The following is a 25,220-nucleotide window of genomic DNA, read 5'->3' as shown; positions in this document are numbered from 1 at the left end:
AGGCCGAGCCTCCCCGGATCAGCGTTAGCGCGCAGGCTGGGGGACCGGAGAGGAGCAGCTGCCATCTAGACCTGCCACTCACCGTTATCTTCATCATCAGACGTCCCAGCACTTTACTTCCTCAATAACTCCAGCGGTGGTTTAATTCAGATTTTTTTTTTTAAAAAGAGCGTTGAAGAAACAGACAAAGCGGTGCGTTCAAGAACCAGCCAATATTTGGCAGAAACGCTTCAAACAAGTAGCCCAGCTCCATTGAGACGCGTCCTTCTAGTTTCAGTCCCACAACATCCACTTTTACCTCATTTAGTTGTCTTTCTTTTTAAGTGATGAGCACCTTTGTGCCTGCGGAGAAGATGGCCTCACCGTCTTTGCGTGATTTCTCTCGCAGCTGTCAGTGGATTTGATTGGCTAATCGTTGGCAACCCTGCAGTTGAGACATTTATCGCGAACCTCCTTCCATCCTGCATCTGATTTTCCGACCGCTGTTTATTTGGCAGAGGGGAAAACTGGGCTAGTGTCATTCCGGAACAAAACTCCTTCTGAGCCGAACAAAAATAGAAAAAATAGAAATGGAATCTGCTCCAATTGTTAACTAAATCCCGCTGATTGTCGTAACGTCGGCCGCAAATCAGCGTGAAATGTGATATCACTCGAAAGTTTGAAAAGCTTTCAACGGTCTGCGCTCTCCGTTCATTTAGTGGGAGATAATTTACACGACACATGATCTGATTAGAAAGGATTTCACAACAGTGTCACCGTCAACTCATCAAAGTTGCCGTCTTACCTATTGCCGCAGATTAATGAACAACCAGAAAAACAATCATTTTCAGGTGCAGCGAGGTGTGAAATGGACATTCAGACGTGTCATTTCAAATCGCTAGATTCCAATAATCAAAGTCTAATCAGGTCAAGCACTCACCGCCCACACGTGGAGCCCAGCGAAAATGAGTAGGAACCTGCTTCCTGCTGTTCATTATTATTCATAGTTTTTCATCTGTTTTGACATGAAAAGATTAGCATGTACTCGAAAAGAGCGCCGCTCGATTTTCCAAAAGCAGAGACTGATTCGACAACGAGCCCCAAGAGGCCGGAAGCACATCCAGAGGTGTTAAAACGGGAAAAGCGAAATCTAATTGCACGCGCGTTCGTACGTCAGTTTTCTAGTCGAGACTCATCGAGGTGCTCATAAACACTTTCACACCCCGGTGGTGGAGGCTGGCGTGCGCGCCGCTGACGTTGCCTTCGATGCAACGCTTCCTGTGCTTTTCTACAGGCTTTGACAACCAGCTGAAGTGCTTTACAGGAGTAGATCAGATCTGTAAATAACTGATGCGTCTTTGAGGGAAGCTGTTTAGCTTATGTAGCCCGAGCAGCCAATTTATGCTATCAGATAAAATTGATGTTATTCTTAATTACGCCGCTGTCAGTTTGTGTCAATTCCTCTGTCACACTGCAGGGTTTTGGCAGTTCCACTCTCCTCTGAGCTGAGCACCGATCCAAAGATGTCCTGAAACCACTAAAACAGGCCGAACGGCAGCTGCCCCCCCCCCCCCCCCCCACACACACACACACACATACACACACCCTCCGCTTGCTATGGTGCCTCCTGTCTCGCCGTGTGCGCAGAGCTGCACGCTTCCATGTTTCTGTCCACCTGACTCCTTGAGCCCTGCTGTGGCGTGAGCGGTGCTGTCTGAGACGCGTGTGTGTTTTTGAAAAGGGGGGGGGGGCTCCCTGAGACCCCCGGACAACAACAGCATTTGTGCAACAACAGCAACAACAACAAAACAAACAAACAAAAAAACATCAATAGCTTGAAGCTGCTTATGAGGGTGCACTGAGCTGGAATAAGATCACAATTCTTCTGACTCAATAGATGCTGTGTTGTTCTACTACAGGCAATATCATTTCCTCCTTCACAGGCCTGTTGAGGGAGGCGAAAAGCAAACAAGACCCCGCTCAATTTTCATTTGTCCTTGATTTTACGGCTCTGGGTGCACGCAGTAGGTGGAGATGCAGCGGAGCTCACTCGGAGCTGTATTTGTTTTAAATCGAACCTTCTGTCGTCTTCTAGGTGCTGAAGTTTCCTTCTTTTATCTTCTCCAGACATCAGCTCTATTTACAGCCTTCTGCACATGCTGGAAGCTCTTTACCTGCTTATCACACACCCGCATCTTCCATATAAAAACATGTCTGAAGATAATCAGAATATGGTTGCCAGCCAGAGAAGCTGCTTGGGTGGATTATTTTAGATATTTCACATGTTGCTCTTTCATAAATATTATAAATATTATCCGTAGAACAGAAAGCCCCTTTCCTCAGCTTAGGTCTAAGGTGAGATTGACGAGCTGAGAGATAAAGATCTGAGGCTGGCATTCATAAAATGGTGCCTTTCCTTTCGTTTGCATGTTAAAGTTTTAAATGGAGACAAGTCTTTTGTAAACACTGACTGATTACGACCTGCAAAAGTCACCGAATGTGCGTCCTTCTGATTTAATGCTCCGTCAAGCCTGTTTTGTTGGCTGTAAATCACACAAATGAGTGTCTTTCGAAAAGGAGTCTGCTAGTGTTGGAGCTGCGTCTGACGCCTGCTGAAAAAAGATACACACAAATTCCAAAGCTGTCAAATTGGCCACAGCTGCACACGGGGACCCAGAGCACCGGCCAAAAGGGTTTAATCTTAGCATTCCCTGGGAGTGCAGCGAGTCGGGCGCTGTGACGTAAAAAGGCGTCGATGAATCTATAAATCTGCAGATATGCCACTGAGTTTGTGTCACGCCGGCTACTCTGGCCGGGCTGAGGCTGATTCCAGGCCAGATGTTGGCGCGCAGGCCGCTCGCCGTCTTCCGACCCCGTCTGTGACTGTCAGCTGATGGATGTAGTCATGACAGCAACTTTTCTACAGCCTGTTTAATAAAGTCCAGCAGACTCCATTAGGGCTCCTCTACCTCACCATTCATCATACAACGTTGCCTCACAGACGGCCAACTTCAGTCGCCCTGTTTCCTGTAAGGAAAACCAAGAATATCTCTGTAATATCTCAGTGAGATACCATATCTTTATTGTGCATCGCCTCCAACCATGATTTTCATTTAAATATTGAATGATCACTAATTAAAATTAACCAGAGTCTGCCTTTGTTTTGAAGTGGTTAATCTTCTTATATTAGACCAGTTTCTCTAATTTTAGCATAAATCTCCAGCATTTCTGAAGTTTTAGCAAACCACAAGTTTAATTTTCTGATAATAACGGTGGGATTAGGAGAATAACCACCAGTATTATGCAAATGATAATGAAGTTGGATATTTATTTGCTCCACGATTTTCTTCCTTGTTTTTTTTAATTTACAAGATTGTGACAGGAAAGAAATATTCAGAGCTGCTGAGAGATTAGATAACCCCGGCCATGACAACACTATACATGCTAAATAATTTAGCCAAAACATGAGGGATGGTTTGTCATCCGTCTTGTGCTCCCGCTCTCTCCTCCCTCAGCATTATTTTGTGTTTTCTCTCTCTGATGTCACCCTCTCCTCCTCCGAGCTGCCATGTTTTGTTTTATTTTGCTACCATCAGGGGGACAAATGAGAAACAAGAGGGCGAGGGAGAAAGCCTCGGGGCTGGTGTCCTCACATCCTCACCACTGCCTCCATTCGTCCCCTCCCGATCTCTGCCCTCCATCTTTCCGTCTTCCTGAGTGACAGCTGGCAGCCGGTAGGGTACAGTGGGCACGCCAGCATCCCTCGCTGTATACATTTGCCAACGGACTTGCGAAAACACATCCTCGTGCGTGTGGCATTGCTATATTCGGGTGGCTGTGGCCTCACGGAGCTCTCATTACTGCCCATGGAGCACGGCGGCCATTAAAACATGCAACAGTACGTCCACAGAAAATTAATCCAGTGGGACACACTCGGGGACGAGGCCACACCATAAAATCAAACATTTAAGACGAGGCCCATTCAGCCGATCATTAAAAAACAATTACATGTGGACTGATAGTAAATTTTGATGAACTTTTCCAATTAGAAAGATAAAGACGGATAAAAATGGCGCGACCTCAGTTTTGGCACCTGCTTTGTTGCTCCGCAGTCAGTCGGTTTCATAAACATCAAAGATCCGCAGGAACTAACCTCAGTAGGTTTAAGCAGTAATGCAAAGCGCAGATTAATTAACTGTAAAACGATGTCTTTTTGGGACTCTTTGAAATTACTTTACTTAAAATCAAAGCTGGGAAGGACAAAAGAGGTCAGGCTCCAGCTGTGAGAATGCAGGTTCAGGCTAAAAATAGATCCCTTTATCACACAAAAACCTTCATTGTTTATAGTTTAAAGCAAAAGAAAATAGTAATTCATGAACACAAAAATGAGATTTCATTCACGGTTTAATCAATGGTTAGAGCTCTGCTTTACTCCCATGATGAAGATCATCGTTGGCTCTGGAAGGCAGCTACAATTATGTTCTGGGTTTTTTCTGTCTTAACTGGAGAAATAATTATGTTCCACCATGTGCTCCTGTAGCCTTTTCTTTCCTCCATTTTCAGAGGCTGCTAATTTAGCCTTTAAATTGTGGAGCTTCACAGAACGTAGCCAAGGAAAACGTCTCCTCTAATGACATCCACAGACTCATCTTTTACGATACAAACGGCCGCCTGTACACAGAGAACATACATTAATATGTTAGGTTGCACTCTGGAGCCCCCATAATAGCCTTCATGTTGTGACACTTCCCATGATTATTAATACAGTTTGTTTCATTTTCATGAATCTTTCAATGGCAGACAGCTTTACTTCAAATCCTGGGGTCAGATTTTCTACTTGACAGCCGCTCTGTAACTTGACTGGCGGTGGTTTTATTTATTTATTTTGCAGCCTGACACAATTCAACAATTTCAAAGGTCCGCGTGGTCGGCGAAGGCAACAAGGAAACGAAAAGACAGAGATTAGACGATAGGCAGAGCGAAATGAAATGAAGACGCACCCTAGGCTGATTCAATATCTATGTGTAATCTGGGATTATTCAGGTTCAGAGGACAATCATGGCTGCCAAATAAAGAAAACACAAGGCTTGCACACGAACCGTATATGGGGATGAAAGAAGAAAGTGATGGAAAAAAATCATGGAGACAGAGATTTGTGGACGTGATCTGAGCGCAACAGCAACATGGAAGGACAGAGGGACAAGCATGCAACAATATCTCCCGTAAACACAAACGCTCCCACGCTCGCACAAGAGAAAACGAGGTTAGCATCCAGCATCCAAACACTGGGGGCCAGAAGGTCGCCACTGCAGATAAAGTCTCCCCTGATTTACATCAGGATGCTGAGCTTTGTGACATCAAGAGGGAGGGGGCTCGGTCGGGGGCACAGGACAAGAGGAGAGCGCCGCTCCTGCCAAGATTAGGCCTGGCATCTTCACCAGCGCCGCTGCAATAACTCAGTCAATGATAGATGGCCAGGAAATTATTGGCAGCCATTTTGATAGCAGATTAATCGCTTAAGACATTTTTCAAGGGGGGAAAAAAAAACTGAGCAGCCTCCAGCTTCTGACGTGTCAATATGTGTTTTGTTGTTGATGAGGCTGACGACGATTCCAAAGAGCGTTTTTCAACATTTGCTCCGCCACAGTTGGACAAATAACTGCCGGCTTGCGGAGTATCACTGCGTAATCCCCTAATATACCAACGTTTGCTTGTAATCTGGAGCTTCTTTAGCAAATCAAAACATTGCAGTGGTTCCTCTTCTTTCTGTATTTTTCCAAAAACCGCTCCCTCCTTTATATCCACAGCAGATGTACATTCATCATCAACCACAACAGGCTGATGCATCTGCAGCTCCTCGCTCTGCTCCACCCCTCAATCATTTAAGTCACACTTAGGTTTCAGTGGTCGTTGGAATTCCTTTTTACGAGCGCAGTGATCAATCGATCCTGCAATCCAATCCACCGGTCAATCATGTTTAAATGAATTATTCACAAACCATCACAGAAAGCCGGGCGAAATGGCCGACGGGCCGCAGTTACGCCGCAGAGGCCCGGATGGAGACGGTGCAGAATAAATGGGGATAAGTTGGCGTTGGGACCAAAGGCAGTGATTGTGAACAGTCGGACTGAACACATGATGGCGAGGAGCAGACGGGAAGCTGATTACAGTCTGCCGGAATTCTCTGAACCGGCTGCTGAACCCTTGTTGTCGTGTCAACCCGCCGATTCAGAGATTTACTGTCTAACGGGAGCATAAGCAGGTTAGAGGCCTGAAAACTCTCAGCTCTTTATTATGTACACTGTCCTCCTAAATGCAGCGAAGCCACCAGTGGGGGGTGGGGGTGGGGTGGGGGGGGTTGCTCACAAATCCGCTAGATCTCCAGCACGTAAACACCCTCACAACGCGCTCGCCGTTCAGGCACCATCTTTCCAGCCTCCTTCCTCGTGCAGCCTGTAGCTTAGCCTGAAAGCTCCTCGATCACGGCGCGGTTGTCTCCCGCTCCAGAAAATCCATCTTTGTTAAACCTATTGTTCTGCAGCGGCGCAGGAAGAGCAGCGCGCTGCGTAATACTCCGAGATTTAGCTGGTCCGAACTCGTTTGGCAAAAGAAAACATTTGCTGGCATGAAATTGTCTCCAGCTTCTGACTGACAGCCACAACATCAGACCGAGAGGTTCTGGTGGAATTATGGATGTTTGTGTGTATGAAGCCAAAATTCTATTTTATTTTATGTAAATAGGTTCAAGTCAGAACTAACTCTGTTATTTTTCTTCTTGTATAAAGCAGGATAAATCAGGATCCCCTGACTGTATTCTTATTGATTAAACTTGAGAATAAATAACAGAAACTGCAGCCTGTTAACATTTCCCAACATCCATTGCAGTGTTGCATTAAATGTATTGCAACAGTGATATAATGCAGTCGTGGGGGGACACAAATTTGGCCTTGCTTTGTTCGAATTTCAGCCTCAGACTAATGGAATCTAGTGAATTATCACCAGGTATTTCTGTTGACGCCGTTCCGGCTCCTGCTCTCAGCCTGCAGTTGAGGAGCACAGATTTATCTACCTTGGGGGGGCCAAATTTGGACCTGTGACATCAGGTGAAGTAGCACTCACCTCCTGCAGAGTCGGGGGCTTTATTAATTATCAGGCATAACAAGGCAGGTTATTAACACTGTCTCTGCCTCTGCACCCCATCGTACTCGCTCACTCGCCTTTTTTTGCACGTTCAGCCACAGACACTGTGCACCGCCCTCTGTCCCATGAACATACCTGCTCTGTATGGGGGGGGGGATCAGCACTGCGTGAAGACAAACCACAGTTTTACTTTAGGTCACAGGTCAACAGCGATACGGTCACCGATGGTGAATAGCAACTGACAAACTTTACCGTTGGATTGATTATTCAGTCGGTGGTGGCGGATGCTAAAGCACAGAGAGAAATTAGCTTTTTCTGTAGCAGTAGAAGACCAGAATACAGAAGTATCAGAGCAATCTGTTGCAACGGCCCACACTCGGTCAGATTACCACGACACATCAGCCGCTTGCAGCGCGGGCGCCCAGTCAGGGTGCAATAACCAGCAGCCCACACAGACGGGGCCCAGATGGACGGGTTTACCCTTTTCTGATTTCCTTCCCTCCTCCTGCCTCCGAGCAGTCGTCTTTTCCCACTTCGAGCTTTGTGCTTCTGTGAAATGAAGTGCGATGATCAATTGCGCTGCAAATTTCTCAGAAGGTTTAAAATGGAGTTGTGTGGCCCCAGCTTGCCTCCTGAATTTTTAAACTTTGTGCTGCTCGGAATGACGAATAGCTCCCTTTATATGGAACAGCCTTAAGCAGTTTGATTGTTTAATGCTACTGAAGAGAGCTGTTAAAGATACAATATAAACACATCAAAGCACATTTTATGATATATCGGCTTTTTAGAAAATTGTGTCTTTTTAAAGATCCTGGTTTTTCTCCATTTTAACCAACGAAGAAGAGCTTCTGACCCTCCCAGTCGTTAACGTGAAGCTCTGCAGCATCACAAGAAAATCGGTTACGTGGTGGTAGATCTTTTCCAGGCTTCATCCTCTGAGACTACGGCAGCAAAAATAATTAAAATAAGGCAGGAATACATAAAGTGTCTTGACATTGAGGATATTGCAACTGCTGACATTCTTTATGGCCGGAGGATTCTTCAGAGTTTTTTAAGAGACAAAGGAAGCTAATTTCACTTAGAACAGTAAAATCTGCTGTATAGCTAATGAAGGATTATACTGTGGTCAATGAGGTGGAGCGAGTATACACAGTGTGTGTGTGTGTGTGTGTGTGTGTGTGTGTATTTGGAGTGAATGCGTGTCTCTGCTTTGTTGTGAAAGGGGCAGGGGGGATGGGGGGGGTTTGTTTGCCAGGAGGTGGCGGTGATAATGCTGTCATCTAGAAGTCAAGTCTTCCAAGGAATAATGAGCTGAAGTGTCAGGAAGAGAAGAAGAGGAGAGGAGAGGAGAGGAGAGGAGAGGAGAGGAGAGGAGAGGAGAGGAGAGGAGAGGAGAGGAGAGGAGAGGCTTTAGTGGCACAAAAACAACTTGCTGAGAATAATTCATCTATGGGACCACATGTTTATGATGGTGAACGTCAGCCGCTGCACACCGAGGGACTTATTTCACTGACTTTTTGTTCAGTCACCGATGCTTCATTTCAATTCTGAAATACCACAGGACAGCCCGGACACGTCCGGCAGGGGTACCTTCCAAAGCTCCTCTCAGGCCTACATTTACTCGTCGTTCTGCTGCGAGTGGTAGCAGCAGTGTTGTTTTTCTAAAAAAAAAAAAAAAATTCCAAATCTACACAACCTGTTTAGCAGACAGAATCATTAAGTGGGATCACAGCGGAGCATTTAGCAGTTGAAGAGCCAGATATTGCACCCATCGGGTGGCCGAGAGATACAAGTGCTGCAGAGTAACTGCTGGGTAAACAAGCATCAGCGAGCTGGCTAACCATGCATTAGCCGGTCTGCTGCCATTTGGAGTTAAACACACTAAGAAATTGAACTAAAAGAAAAATCACATTTTGTACAATATTCAAATGCTTTGGACCTTAGTCACAGTTCACGTTGTGCATGATTGTGCAGCCGTCGCTCTCTCACATTTCTGCAGCTGGTGATTCAGTTCTTCTGAATAAAGGGAGCGTTCATTCACTTCTGTTGAATGCTGCCGGCATAATGTTCAGGGTTCAGCTCCTCCGCGAGCCCGGTCATGCTGCTCAGAAGATGACAACTGTATGGTTTTGGAGGTTTTTTTTAGCACAGATGTCATCGTCACTTGACGTGGTCAGAGGACGGTCGATGAGATTCACAATGAGACACGTATGGTTGCGTTGATTGCTCTGTTGACTCAGACATGTTGATTCACGCTGTGCACTTCTGTTGAAAGGCTGCTGGTGATGAACCATAGGAAAGCACCCCACACTTGCTTCCTACCACAAATGAAGGCAGCGTGGAGAGAGTGGCTCCTCTTGTTTGCATCCTTTTTGCTGCTCCTCAGTTGTCAGGACCTTCTGTGTGCTTTTACACACGCCTTTCTTTCATGTACAGGCAGTGACGTATCCCGGGGGGGGGTTCGTCAACACAGAAAGCCATTAAATTATTTCACCACATTTATTGTAGGTTCCGCGGTGTACAGTAGCGGCGGCAGCCATTTTAATATTCATGCGGCGTGGTTGTCTCCAACTCATGCTAACAGGGTGATGTGGGATCAAATTAATGAAGGCACATGTCCATGAGGAGGTAGACGGACAAATTTGGTCATGTAGCTTTTAAATAATTAGCGCTGAGGCTGGTCTGCATGGAGATGCAGAAATAATGTACTGTATGCCATATATAACCACAGGCACACATCAAAGATTTTAGTCCAGGCTGTGAGTTTAGGTCTGCATATTTTCCCCTCCTGTATTCTGCTCCAGCTGACAAGGGCACTTCAATCTGCTGTTTCTGCTTTTTGCTTTAAAAAAAAAATGTCCATACATGCTGGAGGCAGGAGAGGTTGGACCCGCTGTCTGTTCAGCCAAGTGGTGGAGAGAGAGAGTGAACTCGTCATGTGACCAGGTAGGGCTCTGTAGGGGAAACGTTTTTCAGAGGTGAAAGTGCTCACTGGACTGGACCTCCTGTGAGCCACAGCCTCTGCTGCGCTCAATGCAGCCAAAACTGGTAAACAGCAAAAGAAGAACTTGCTCTTTCTCTCTCTCTCTGTCTGTCTCTCTCACACACACACACACACACATGAAGCAAGCAATTTGTCCTTAAACAGGCCACCCAGAAATGAGTCATCTGTGAGATTAGCGTGTTAGCATTTGCCCCCCTATCCCTCTCTATTCTTATCCTTTCTAATTTCCTATTTGTCTCACACATTTTCCCTCACCACCCATGCTGACCTTGTCCCTTACTCCACCTTGGTCCGTTGTGCGATACTCCATAATGATGAAACACAGAGGTGGGCGTGGAAGCAGTGACGTGTCCGGCACATAGATGACCTGTTCTTTTTGCAGCAATTACACCGATGATGCTTAAAAACAAGTGCATGCGTGTGTTTGACTGAACCCCCGAGGTTGAGGATGAAGACAGGCATAATTACGACTGGTTGATGTGGAAATTATTCTGCTTTTTTGTGTATTTTTGCTCCCAGTAGCACACAGGGGACAGAATAAGGGATCCATTTCTTTGTTCTGTTGCAGGCACCAAACCCCCAGCTGTATTTTCCTTCCAATATGTTTCACACTCTGCGAGTCCACTCTGGTCAGCATGGGTGTGGCACGTGGCCACTGGCTGCCCTGCCGCCAGGAGTGTGACCATCCGGCTGCAGTGATTAGTGGAGCACAGCGGAGTGAATTTATCACCCTTAGCCGAGGCCATGAACCATTTCAGCTCGCAACTCTGCAATTTGTCTCCCACTTCACCACATAAAACAGCCTCGTTGCGGTGTGCCTTTGCACATCTGCGATTGTCTCGCCTCATGCATTTCACCTCCTGCAGCGAGCCGTATTTTAGCTCTCCGTCGCATGTTTGTGTGCATGACAATTCATTTCATTCACAGGAGTACGGCAGAGGATCAATCACACAATACGCGACTGCTTTGCTCATTCCGTCTCTATCAAACAGGATTTAAAAAGACTGTAGTTAATTGGTTATTTAATGATAGCAGCGACTAAAGACTATTTTCATCAGTGATCAATCAGCCCTTTGTTTTCCCAGCCAGTGAGTCATCAATGAATCATCTTCATTAAATGTCATAAAATGATTAAAGCCTGATGAGGTGTCCTGCAGACCAGCGTGGACACCATCATCAAATTTGATGCTCGCATTAAAGACGCTGTACAAGATGCACTAACCTGCTGTATGTGAGAAACCCCAATAAAGTGGATCATGTGACGAGCTAAATGTTTGCAGGTTAATCAACCTGATCTTTTAAATGACTAAACTCAGTCAGGTAGGATGGACGCATCTTTTGCACAAGTGTTCACCATCAAAGCAATTTTAAAATGTAAGTGGCGTGAAATTCAGCTCAACATCCCGCAGATATAAGGTCTCAGTTTCCTCCTGGATCAACCTCCCCACATTACCTTGTGTTTTATATTCTGTGTTTGTTTGATTGTTATCCACATGAGCCAGACACCATTAAATTCTGCCGGGCTTTGTGGCGAAGAGGTGAATTCGGGGTATTGTTTTGATTCTTTAACGTTGCCGAGGGGAGAAAAATATTGAAAACTGCCCCTCTATTTGTCGTAAATAGCGTGCCTTGATTGAAGTCCCTGGATTTTACTGTTTTGTAACTTTTCTTTCTTTTTTTAACAAATAGAGAAAAGCAGCTTTGACTATTTTGCAAAACGGACTGCGCGTTAAGAACTCTCGTGGATTAGTGGAGAGATAAATTCTGAAAAGGCATCACAGCTTGAACTAATACCTTCCAGGTAATGGGATTTGTTTTTCAAACATTTGCCTGAGTTAAAGCCTGAGGATAAAGGCGAAGATAGCGAGAGGCTTTTCCTTTTTTCTCAACACTACATGACAGAGGAGCTGTGACATTGTGTGCGTTGAAAGCTCAGATCAGCCGTTAACCTCAGCGTTTGATACTGATCAGCTTAAGAAAACTGACATCATAATTACCGTGTTTAACGCAACTCAAAGTCACAAAGATAAATCAAACAATCAGACGACATTTTTGGGAGTTGTTTAACAATCTCCACATAATCCCAATCCTGCTAACATGATCAATGATCTAGACACCTTTGTGGTGATACGTACCCCCAGTTGCATTTTCCTATTATGTCTTTACATGATATATGACAAAACCAGGTCATTTAATAAGAGTAACTTACAGAAGAATTGCTATTGAACGTACTTCCATTTGCTTTTCCTGTGTAAGAAATGTCAAAGCAAATCCATGTATTAGAGGAAAATGCTTTTAATCAGCCACTGAGCAGCCAATCAAACTGGCCGGGCTCATTACTGTCAAAGGCAGAGAGCATGAAAAACACGGATGACAGATTTAGTGGCCTCTATCCCTCCATCCCTCTGGTGTGCATACGCCATTTTCATGCATAGGGAAACAATTTATCAGGGGGCGATTCATCAGTAGAAACCTTTTAATTAATGTAAACATGCAGCCCTTTGCAATGGCCGCCTCAGCTCAGGCTAAAGCTCTTATTTTAGACTTTGAGCATTTCCGTGTTCATGTGTCCGCTACAAAAACATCATTCTTTTGCAGCCCTCTGCGTCCCCGCCATGTTTACATTAACCCGCCCTCCAAGCTCAGTCGACATCAATATTTGTGCAGACGTGACTGTTGCCCTCTATTCCCAGCTTCTGTCACCCTTACATTTCTCCCAAACAGCTCATTTATTTTCTTGCATTTGTTTCTTCCTCTCCATCCATCCTCCTGTGGCCACCCTTTAGCGACAACAGCGGCAATGATTTGAGCCAGCATAGAAGACACTCAGAAGACGTCCAAAATGTGCCGTCGATGTCCACAAATATGTTCGTCTGTCAGACAGATGAATGGAATTAAAGAGAATGGGAGGGAGAATGAGATGAGTAAATTAAGCATTATATACTGCATAACAATCACCCTTAATTAAGCGTGTAAAAGCCTTCTTATTAGGGGTGATGTGTTCCCTGGTTAACGAGAGGAGACAGAACGCTCCCTCGGCTGACGTGTGGCTCTCGGCAAAAAAATTGTGAAGCGGCAAAGTGCCGAATAGAGAATGGTCGGGACAAGCTGGGGACGATAATAAAGGAAAGTCTGAGCTAATCGCTCATGTGCGCCCGTGTCTTCTTTCTCGTTGGGTCTCACTTATGTGTCGTCTTTGTCTGGAAGGCTCTCTGCCACCTCCCCGTCACTGAATAGACATTATGTTGCAGCCGCATTGAAAGTCTGATCACATCTAAGGCTGTCTGTGTGTGTGTGTGTGTGTGTGTGTGTGACTCATCCAGTTCCAGGTTCTGCACCTTTGCTGTTTATCACCCCTAAATCACAACGTTAAACAAACACACACGCTCATTTTTAATCTCTGCACACCCATGTGGAAACAGTATAATTGTGATGCGCCATAGCAACGGAAACCCTGAATCTCGGTATGAACGCTTGATAATTCGAGCACATTGTGGCTGATTCAAACCTCAGAAGCCCTGGATGGCTGAGATACCAGCACTGCCGTCGTGTACTGGTGACGACTTTGGTGTCGTTATCCTGTTTCCTTACCTTAAATGAGACGTGTAAGCTCTAAAGAGACAAAGGTGCATTTTTAGCTTCCAGTTTCCCAGCTGTCCTGTTGCGGTTCCATTCGGTCAGTCAGACCCGGACAACAGCCGGCCACATTAACAAACAACTGTGCTGATTCGGCAGATTCCACCAACAAAGGAAAGTCCGCTAGAGAAGCGGTGCTCTGTGCTCTTAGATCGCTTTAAACGCCGGTGTGGGCAGAGGCAAGCGCGCTGGTGTCACAGTGATTGACAGCTCTTGTTAGGGGCAGGATTTCTGAGAAGAGAACAGCAGCTCAGGCCTGTCAAGGTCAATTGCGAGGCACTTGGCGCTGATCCAGGTGGAGATTTCTTTGAGAAATTCAAAGCTGTGCTAGCCAACCTGCACGCCACAGCCGGGAACGAGAAAGGTCGGCTGAGTGTCATATCAGCGATAGGAGGAATTAGGAGACGTGCGCCGTTGTCCATGTGGATGAGTTGACTTGGACTGGGTCCCTTCGTGGACGAGCTCTTCAGGTGAAACTCAGGACGTGACAGCGGCAGTCGTGACGACAATTGTCTTATTCCCAGTAACTAGAAAGTCTCCGAACTCCACAAATCCTGTAGATCCGCCCAAAATAAAAGAAATAAGCTTAAGGATTCAAAGAAGACAGGCAACAAGCAAACACGGAACAAGGCAACAGGCACAAACAAGCACAATAATTCATTAGTATTCATATTTCATTGCACACACAGCGAGGAGATTCTGCACCGCCTCAAATGCTTGTTAAAACTATAATGATCCGTCTGTAGAACTCCGTTATTTAGTCATAAACGCGGAGCAGCGGAGGCCAAACGGCTACATAGCTATCAACTTTTGCATTCATCAGAACGCCGTCGCGTCCTTTCAGGGCTGTTTTAATGATCTCTCTGCACCACGGGTTTTTAATTCCTCCAGGCGAGGCTGCCGTGACAACAGCGGTGTGTGAGGTGGAAAAGTGCGCGGCGAAATTTGGGGAGAATGACAAATATTTTGGTGGTGGCGGTTTGCGGAATTCAAATCAATTAATATCGAGTTTGCGAATCCCAGAAAACGCCGAGAGGGAGCGATAAAAGAAACGGAAGAGCCTGGCTGCAAATTAACCTTTGCGAAGATCACTTGTCGCACATCCAAAGATGTAAAAGGCTATAGACGTCCCTTCAGATGAGTTTGGGTTTCATGACACGAGCGAGTGGAAGCGACCACAAGGACGATGCTGTGCTGTCTGGTGCCGACAGGCAGCCGTGAGAAAGAGACGGGAGCAGCACCCATGTGAAGGAGGAAGAGGAGGAGGAAGAGGAGGAGGGTGGCTGAGCATTAGAAGCGAGTCAGTGGCTCCTGGTGGTTGGATCCAGATGGAGGGTTCAGCTATTTTCTTGAAGAACATGACGATTCTCACCGATGTGAGGTGTTGTTTTGGGATGGTAACAGTGGGCCTGTGGGTGGATGTGTCTTTGTGTGCCAGTGCACGGTCCCCCTGTGCACGGAGAACGCCGCCTGAATGCTAAAATAAACCGCTGAAGTAGCCGTGACCCCCCATCCCACAAACACACACCCTCCCACTCCCTTGAAACCTTGATGTCCCCTGTTGAGTGTTGAATTGTGAAGGAGGAAGCTCGCAATGAAGCTGTTATTATTCTTCTCTTAAAAATTGCAGCAGAGATCTCTTTGATCTCGGGATAGCGACAACATCAAAGGTCTCACGGGCGTCGTCACATTATTCTTGTCCTAACTTGAGCACTGGTACGTCATCCCAATTGAGACAATATTCGATTCACGTAATAAGATGATTCAGGTAATCATATTCAAAAGAGGGTTGAGCATATTTTACACCCTCTCTAGTCAGATTAAAGGAGCCGAGCAGAGATGGCTGTGAAGAAAACGCTGCCGAATAATCGACTGGTGAAAGGCTGAAACCTGCAAAACAAATCCCACCGTTCCTGTAGGAGTGCTCGTACCCATGTTCGTGTCTGTGTTTGGTCAGAGATGTTGGGATTCAAAGACTTGAAGGTTTTTAGGGAGGAAAACACCAATAATGCATCTGACTTTGTGGATGATGAAGGTGTTGTTGCTCAGATACGAGTCTCACCTCCCTGCATACATCTGTGCAGGGCTCAGCTGTTGGAGACGGAAAGTCCACGAGTCCTGTGGTGAAAATGATATTTTACCTGACACAGAGCAATTTTTCAAATTTGATTTAACAACTTAATGATGGTCGCAGTCAATAGAAGGAGAGGAAAGCGTTTAATCCGCTGCTGTCTTTGTGCTTTCAAACCTGGCGCTTGAACAATTGTTCTTAATGTGGACCGGAGTTAGTATCATAAGAATTATTTTAAATAGCTCATGTTTTATTGAAGTTTGATGAAGAAAGACTAAATCCTCCAACGCCCAAACCAAGAGTGGAGAGAAAAGTAATACAACGGATGTTTTAAAGAGTTTTAAAAAAAAAATGAAATCACACTTTTGCAACATGATAAAACAGCTGATCTGCTCCCTTTCTTCACAGACGACCGCTCTGAGGCCACTTTATTAGCAGGAGAACAGAAGAACAGACCTGCACACCCCCTCCTGCCTCAGATCCACAGTTTATGGACTGAGAAGAGCCAAAGGAGACGGTTCACAGATGCCGAAGGAGTCCTGAACAGCACAGATGGTTGTTTCCTTCCCCAGCAGCCCCACTTCAACAAGTACACTTTCATTCTTTATTCTTTATTACTTTCCTATTCCACAGTTAACATTTATTATTATATTTATATGGGTGAAAAAATAAATTTAAGGCATCTTACAAAATTATTGGTGGGAGACAAGAAAGAAAAACATATCTGAAGTGATAGGAATATATTTCAATTGCAGAGTGGCACAAAAACAGTTATAGCAAATAGTGGCTGCTTAAAAAAGCAATGAGGTAAAAATCCGAAGATGAAAAACAGCAATAAAACCGCTGGCAATGAAATGAATATTGCACCAAAAAGCAATTAGAAATGGTAATAAAAGCCTAATGAAATGCTGTGAGTTGGATGAGTTTTATGAAGTTATGACCGAGCAGAATTGTTTAATCAATTTTCTGTCAGTATTTGTCTGTGCAGCTCGTCGTCTTATTGACATTCGTTATTCCACAGGATTCAAAGACAAGGACACGTTTGGTAGCAAAGCAGCATTCACGACGGCCCCGGTCTGAGCAGTTTATGAGGAGGGAGGGAGCTGGGGAGGGAAGACGGGAGGGAAGAGTTCTGGGCTGCATTTTCCTGACGTACTTTAGACGTCTCCAGACAACAGCACGTCAGGCTGCAGGAACCCGCACGGTTGAAGTCGGAGTCAGGCGTGCACAGTGTGCAGCGTCGTCTCTGAGGACTGCATCTGTTTAATCTGCCGTGTGAAAAGGATACGGACGGCAAAATGCAGAAAAAAAAGAAAAGAAAAAGAAAACCAATCCCCCACAATTCACTAAACTGAATGTTTAACAGCTCAGGGTTGACGTTTCCTTTAGAGGAGGTTAGCATAAAGTGAATTGAGCAAGATTTCGTTTCCTTTTGATTCAATTTGGGCACTAGATCATGATTATGATGTAGCAGCAACAATGAAAACTGGGATTTAGATGAGAGCTCTGCCAACCATGAATGCTGAGGTGCTTTGTGTGAATCAGCAGACGTCTTTTAGGCGTCCTGTTAGAAGGCGAGCTGAAGCATGTTTTGGTTCCAGAGTTAGTGATCCGATGTAAAAATTGGTGTGTGGAGGTTGTTGTTGAGAACATGGCGATCCAAGGAGCTGACACAGAGATGAGTAATATTGCAGGCTGACATCACCACAGCCAAACTTGAAGAAGAATGTTTGAATCAATTTAAATGTGTGGACATCTATATGAGGACAGAACAGCTCACGCTGACCTCAATCTCCACTCCACGCCTTCACTCTCCTCTGGTGCGGATCTCACCCATGAAGTCAGGCTACAGTTTAAATACGTTTCATCGGCATAATCTAGAACACATAATCTACAATCTATCGCTAAAGGATTCCAGACTTGATAACCAGTGGAACACTGAGTGATGAAAAAAACACCTCACAGTTTAGCTGAATTATAACACATCGTCCTACTTCTTCCATCTAAAACAGTAGCATGGAGATTTTCAAGTAGTGGGAAAATGGCTGACAACGATAAACCGCGAAGGGGTATAAACAAGACAAGATGACAGTAAGCTGGAATAATTCATTGTCCATCTAAGAGACAACAATAAACACAGGTACCAGTCGTGTCTTTTCGACATTTGTTCTGTGTTTGCTGTCTTGGGCGTCAAGTGGAAGACCTCCAACTTCCGTTTTTTATGCGATTACGGTCGTCAATTTTCTGTTGACGAAGCAACAACAGCTGACATGAACGTAAAATGTAACCACGGTCCCAGAACAACAGAAGAAGAGGTGCGGATGGGGGAGTTTATCACGCGTGTGAAGGGGAAAAGATCAGACACCCAGAAGCACATATCTTTCTCACAGTGTTAGCGCTGAGAAGGTGGACATTCTCAGTTTTTCAGAGGTGTTGGATCTCCTGGGTGGCTGCCAGACAGCCCCCTGACAGATACTCTATTGATGTTGGACTATTTCCTCGGCTGTTTTCTTCTATTTCTCCCTGATGTGGAGGTTAATTTTCACCCTGAAAGCACAGCGTAGTCATGTGACTCAGCTCCCGGGGCCTCAGCCTTCTGTTTATATAGCAACTTGTCGGGGATAAATTCAAATTTAACCAATTAAGCTAAAAAAAAATTGCTCCCTCTTCCTCTCCCTCAAATAATAATAATAAAAAAATCCAATCAGAGCCCAACTGATGCGTGACAACCACAACCTGACTCCCGCCTCAAAGGCAGGAGATACATTTGCCTTTGTAAGTCGTCTGTAAAGGCATCAAATCGGTTTTCTCAAATACAGATGTCCCGCAAACTTTTCGCTTCCGTTTTATTAATTGCTTCCGACATGATAAACCTACAGCAGTGAAAGCAGTTCAATTGATTGGAGAAGCCAGAGGTTTTGATCAAAGACTGTATTATGACCGCTGACACCGCTCGACACCTCTGAAGTTCATTTAACCAGCCTGCCAAAGCTGCTGCTACCTCACTGGATCCCTGTGAGAAGGTGACAGAACAACAATGCTTACAAATATGAAAGCACACAGAGCAGATGTTACATTAATCAGCAAAGAACGCAGTCAGAAATTGTGTATTGTGTTCCAGTCATTGAAAAAAAAAGACACTCATGCTAACGGCTTTGTGAGGCTACACACGGCATCGCTGTCAGATAAATGCTAAAAGTCCTTAATTCTGATTAAATAAACAGCCTGTTGACGTAAATCAATAGTTTAATCGTGTGCTACCCGGGGTGCATTTGTGGGTTGCCCGTTATGTCAAGAAGGCTTTAAAGGCTCTATGTCAGACGTTAAACAAAATTATGTTCTGACTCGAACATTAACTGGATTTCAAGAGGTCAAAGGTGAAGGCCATAGCAGCATTTCGTTCAGCCCCAGGAGCAATGCCTTCAGATTTGAATTTGCATTTGCAACAAATTGTCAAATTAGATTTATGGAGGTCAAAGGTCGCTGCAAACAGCATGCCATGTGTGTAGAAAATATGAATAAAACCCTTAAATGAAGACTTCGAGTGCCACCAAGGCTACAGCTCTCCCATCTCCCACCGTCTCCCAGCTGTTGTCCACTTTGAGGCAACATAGAAATGGGCAGTAATAGTTTATTTTAATTCTATTTGGAAATTTTGATTGACCTTCCTGAAAATACTTTTGCTTCAAATCAAAATGCAGCAGATGTTATATTACAGACAACTGGAAATGAAGAGCATCATTTTTTAGGTGGAAAGAGTAATTGTGGAACATCTTGTTTAAAAATGAATTGCTCTGTTCTTTTTTTTTAGGAGATTATAGCCCACTTTTTATCCTCGTGTTTTAATGGATTGAAGATTATAGTACATTATTACAAAAACCGTCTCTTAGTGACAAGAAGTACACACAAATGAAACCGCAGTGACATCAGTGATTAACACAATAATGAAATCAGGCTTTTCTGGCTTCTCTTTTGTGTTCGGTGTTACTTTGGGTCCCTGGTCGTGCTTCTGTCATCACCATTAGCATCATGTGCCACATCATCCTCATGTCCAGTTTGTTCCACTAAAACAGGCAGAGAAACCTTGGTAAGCTCTGGGGCACTATCATCTCTTCTCTATCATCATTAAAGTGGATTTTCTCAAACATCTGCAGCCCCGTTAGTCAGCCAAAATCCCGTTATCCACATTTCCCAGTCCAATCTCTCTGTGGGGGTGAAATTCAAAGATCTTGCTCAGAGCTTCTTTCTGTCGTTCTCTGCCTCTCTGGTTTGGCTTTTTTTCATGTAAATCGATCCAGTCTTGGGCTCCAGCATTAAATTGGGGTTGTTGCCGTCCTGTACTCTGCCTGAGGCGACTGGCTGTCTGGCTAACACATTAGCCCACATGTCTGCTTTACTGCCCTTGACAGATAACTGAATAGAAGTCTAGCGCTGGATAGATCGTCCCCATATGGGTTAATGCTCCCAATGTCATTGTGCATGGGTAAACAAACACATTCAGATGCAGAAATATCTATGTAAAGAGCAGTCTGATGGCCTTTCTCAGAAGAATGAGCAACCACGAGGCCAACAAAGGTCCTGAAATGACTGCCTGTGAGTCTTCAGAGCACCTGCTTAATCCGGAGAATTGCAGCTCAATATGCTCTATTAATCCCTGTGGCTCCCCACAGCACTTCAATCTCACACCACATCTACTGTATGTTGTTTTTGAAGTGCTGACCCAAATACCCCAGTGTTCAGAGTCAATGTGGCTGCCCCTGGGATTCAGAATCATCCATTCTTTAGCACCACTCAGCCTTACATACAAACAGTGATAGTAAAGTGCCCTCTCAGTTCAGCCGGCTCATAGGTTGTGGCCACATCCAACTGTACAAGCACTTAATTTTCAATAACTCCAAAAAAAACGTTCCTAGCAGCTCCAAACTGAGACACATTTGTGTCGTATGTTAACATAAATGAACACTTTATACTCTAAAACATGTCGCCAATCACCAAGATGTGTCTTTTGTAAGGTGTCGAGTTTTTCATTAAAGCAAAAAACAACCCCAAATAAATGATGTTCAGGGTAAAATACGCAATTCCTTATTCTCAAGTCATGCTGTCGAGACTTTCGTGCACATTCAGACATCATGATTTCACTTTCGCTGTCATAAAAAATGAAATAGTTGTCTCGGAACACACAGCTTACACATATCACTGAAAGGCGGGTGTAATGGACACAGCCTCCGTGTTTAGGATGCTGGTGAAATGACCGATGTGAGCTTTTACTCAGTGGATTCTCTTTCTAAAAGGTTGCCCTAAATCATAAACAAAGTAGAGAGTCTATGGCTTGTGTACTTTATAAATCATGACAATGAATACTGAATAAAGAATGAATGTAACAGCATTTGAGATGGGAATGCTTTGTGGCTTAGCCTATTTAGTTTATAAGTAGTTTTTCATTGTTTCTATAATGACCTCACAGAAATTATTGTAAGCACGTATATAAGTACACTCCCGGCAGAGTTGTCCTTTATTTGGAATGTATTCTGTGGTGTTAGCAACTCTCCCAGGAGTCTTGCAATCTGCATAAGATCCAACTGGCTCCGGCAGATCACCTCGGATTTGTGAGGAAAATCAATAGTACAGCCTAACTATGTTTGCAGCCGTGTGGGCCTTAATGCTCTGACTAATGGCTCTGGTTATTGAGGACTGTATAGGCTCAACTTGTGCCTTTATATTTCCCAAATCCCTGCAGTCAATACTGCACTCACTGTCGTGGCTCCCTCCTCTGATGGGTAACAAAAGGTGCTGCCCGGTCCGGTCGAGTTTAGCACGTTAGCAGCACGATTGGAGTCACTGCTAATAATTCATCAGCTGTCATTTTCTTTCTACTATACTAACAGTTTTTGGGTTGTTTGGGGTTTTTTTTTTTGCAAAACTGTTTAAAAGTGCTTTATTCAGTTGGATGAATCTAAAAGAGGGTGATGTGATATGTGAGGACGTTCAAAGGGTTTTTAAGCTCACGGAGATGAGGGCTAAAAATGACAAGTTAAAGAATTCTTTCTCTTTTTAGAAACAATGTTCCTTGTTGAAATGTTTCTTGGGCTCTGTATGGCCAATGCAGCCATCGCTGGTAACTGCTGCAGGAGTTATGGAGCCTCTCAAGAGCTCCTGAATAATTTAGAAGTGAAGAAGACTGTTTTTTTTTTTTTTTGCAAAGACCTCAATTGTTATGTATGACTGGATTCATTTGTTCTAAAGTTGCTTTTTTTCTAAGCATAATATCCACTGTGCTTTGAAAATCTGGTACCTACCAGGGTGAACTCAAGTGCTGGCTGTGATCTCACATCCTGTTGGCTGCACAGTTGCAGTGGCAGGATGCTTTAGGGGCGGTGACAGGGATCCTTACAGATCCATCCGTGTTGTACATCTCCCTAACACCTATTAATTATTAGAAAAAAAAACATTATGACGAAATAAAGGACGCCTGAACTATTTACAACATTGTCAGTGTAGCTTGACGATGACAAAATGATGTAAGACAAGTAAGCTGTTGTGAGAGCTTGTGTAATTTTACCTCCATTTCACCTTCTGTCTCCACCCACTAGTGCGTCAGTGCTGATGATATTCCTCTTTCTCTTCCAGGGTGGAGGTCACAGAATTCCAGCGTCAGTGCATTGATTGGAGGAATTAGCAACGGACCGAGAAAACTAAGACTGAGATCCTATTTACCACAATGGAGCCTGAAGCTGCAGCTAAACTGAGGGCTTTGCTCCTTCTGTCATTTCTTTGCCTGACACGTCGTGCTGGAGTATTCCAGTTTGCTGCTGCCACGATACAAGGGTACATCGGAGAGAGCGACATGTTGTGCCCGTCTGTGTGCAGGTGCGATGAGGACTTTATCTACTGCAATGATCGTGGCTTGAGCTCCATCCCATCGCTGCCTCCTTCTGCGTCCGTCCTCTACCTTCAGAACAATCAAATAAACAACCCCGGCTTGCCCACATCCTTGGAGCACCACCTCGCCGTCCGTGTGGTCTACCTCTATGACAATGAACTGGATGAATTCCCCCTGCACTTGCCTCCGTCCGTCCGCGAGCTGCATTTGCAGGACAACAACATCCGCACAATTCCTCGCAGCGCACTGGCCCGAATGCCGTTATTAGAGAAGCTTCATTTGGACGACAACTCTATTTCTACCGTCAGCATTGAGGACCAGGCCTTTGCTGACAACCCGCGGTTGCGCCTACTCTTCCTGTCACGCAATCACTTGTCTAGCATTCCCTCGGGATTGCCAGCATCACTGGAAGAACTCCGGTTGGATGATAACAGAATTTCCACCATCCCGACCCATGCCTTTCGAGGCCTAACCTCACTTAGATGCCTGGTCCTGGATGGGAACCTTCTGGCAAACCAGCGAATTGCGGATGACACATTTTCCCGCCTTTCCAACTTGACTGAACTGTCCCTAGTACGGAACTCCCTCCAGACCCCGCCCATTAACTTGCCCAGTGCCCATCTGCAGCGGCTATCTCTACAGGAGAATGCCCTGACTCACATGCCGCGTGGTTCTTTGGATGGCATGCGTAGGTTGCAGAGGCTGGACCTGTCAGGAAACAACCTGACCACCCTCCCAAAAGGACTGTTTAAAGACCTGGATGGCCTTGGCCAGCTGTTGGTGCGAGGTAATCCCTGGCACTGCGGGTGCAATCTGCGTTGGCTGTATGACTGGCTGCATGGCCGCGGTAACACCATAACTGTCAGAGGCCTCAACTGTCATGGACCTGACAGGGTCCGAGATATGGCTTTGTTAGACCTTGCCAGTGAGATGGAGGAATGTGATGTCGTGAGGACGGCAGGGAATAGAGATAGAATAGGCGGAGGGGGGACTGATAGTTCTACCACCCAAACGCCACCACAGGGCTCTCTGTTCACCCTGCGTTCAAAGCGACCTGGCTCGGGGCTTCCTGACTCTGGCTTAGACTACACTCTCAGCAGCAGCGGCGTGGGCAAAAGTCTGGCTCTCAGTGTGAAGCCCCTCTCTCACAACAGCGTTCGTGTTACCTGGAGTGTGGCTCAGCCCAGCTCCTCCTTCAGGCTTAGCTGGCTCCGTCTCGGCACTGGGAATGCTATGGGGTCAATTACAGAAACTCTGGTCCGGGGGGATCGTCGAGAGTACTTGCTTACCTCCCTGCAACCACGTTCCAGCTATATCATCTGCATGGTGCCCCTGTCTGCCAATTCAGAAAGCAAAGGGGCAATTTCTGGAGATGCGGACTCTGATGAAGCTCAGGTCTGTGCAAAAGCTGAAACGTCAGACGTCACCCCATCGGAGGAGGAAGATGGAGACAAGTCAAAGCACTTGACAGTGTTGCCTCTGGCAGGAATTATAGGGGGAGCAAACTGCCATTGTATCATTGACTCTTATTTTCTGCGTATTCTGCTGGTACGGCCATAGGACTGGACACTTGTGCCCCCGTGACCACTATACCCGCAGCAGCTCTCGCAAAAGCAAGAACTACGATGATTACATAGAATCAGGTACAAAGAAGGACAATAGCATTTTGGAGATCCGTGCCCAGGCTTCCAGATGACACCTATGGCAGCTTGCCAGCCCATGCAGCCTAAACCTTTACGAGGGGATTACATCATTCACACCATATTCCCGTCCAACGGCACAGCCTGTACAAAGGTGCCCACCAGGTCTCTAATGCTGGACACAGCACCAACCGTGGATACAGAGAAGGAGGAATCCCAGATATAGACTACTGTTACACTGATGTAGTGTAGCAGGTCCGACCCACGGTGTTATTGCTAAACTGTATAGATGCACAATTCCCTCGCATGGACACTTCTGAAGCACCCCTCTGTGCCTTCTTCCTCTTCTGGTCTCCCATTCCAACGACTTGCTGTTCAGTGCACTGAACGTATCCTGTGATTGAGTGGAACTGAAACCGGGTGGGAAAAGTTCACTGCAGGAATCAGTGGCAGTGCCCCAGGTGTAAACGCACAGCTGACTGTTTCCTCCACCGTCTTAGTAATGGCCTGTGTATGTTTTTGTTTCAGTACTTTCCCTGTGACAGGCAAACTGAGAATGTATTCACAAAAAAAGGTCAAGCTAGAGACACGAGTGCAGAGGTTTTCTTACCCACAACAGAAACTACAACCAATTTCAAAGAGATGAAGACATAATGAGAAACTGGGATTTCTGGTACTGTTCCCTGCTTGCTATCCATACATCAAGTGTAGTCTCATCAAGTCATCGTTATAAATGCCTCAATTACGCTATATTGATGTGCCCTGCCAGCTATCAAAGGAAAGGGCTTTGTAATGCTGTGAATTGTTCTCTTTCATACAACCCAATAACCCATGTCTTAAAGTAGGCTTGTTATTACCTTATTCAGTAGC

General features: G+C 45.3%; 1 protein-coding gene and 1 long non-coding RNA gene across 2 annotated transcripts; one reads left to right on the top strand and one right to left on the bottom strand.

Moving 5' to 3' along the window:
• Positions 1-12,615: 12,615 nt before the first annotated feature.
• LOC115252673 (uncharacterized) lies at positions 12,616-13,815 on the bottom strand. Its single transcript, XR_003891001.1, has 2 exons — positions 13,715-13,815; positions 12,616-12,996 (listed from the first exon to the last, which is right to left on the bottom strand). It is a non-coding gene; the product is annotated as an uncharacterized lncRNA (long non-coding RNA).
• Positions 13,816-16,255: 2,440 nt separating this feature from the next.
• LOC101073980 (leucine-rich repeat transmembrane protein FLRT1-like) lies at positions 16,256-24,602 on the top strand. The gene is given in 5 exon segments (XM_003971080.2): positions 16,256-16,419; positions 22,458-24,213; positions 24,215-24,386; positions 24,389-24,487; positions 24,490-24,602. Coding segments are annotated over 4 exon segments (2,049 nt in total). The 5' UTR covers positions 16,256-16,419; positions 22,458-22,548.
• Positions 24,603-25,220: the final 618 nt, after the last annotated feature.

Source organism: Takifugu rubripes, chromosome 15 (assembly GCF_901000725.2).
Source record: "Takifugu rubripes chromosome 15, fTakRub1.2, whole genome shotgun sequence".
NCBI classification, from domain to species: domain Eukaryota; kingdom Metazoa; phylum Chordata; class Actinopteri; order Tetraodontiformes; family Tetraodontidae; genus Takifugu; species Takifugu rubripes.
The sequence above is the reverse complement of the archived record's forward strand: the minus strand, read 5'-3'. Positions and strand labels throughout refer to the sequence as shown.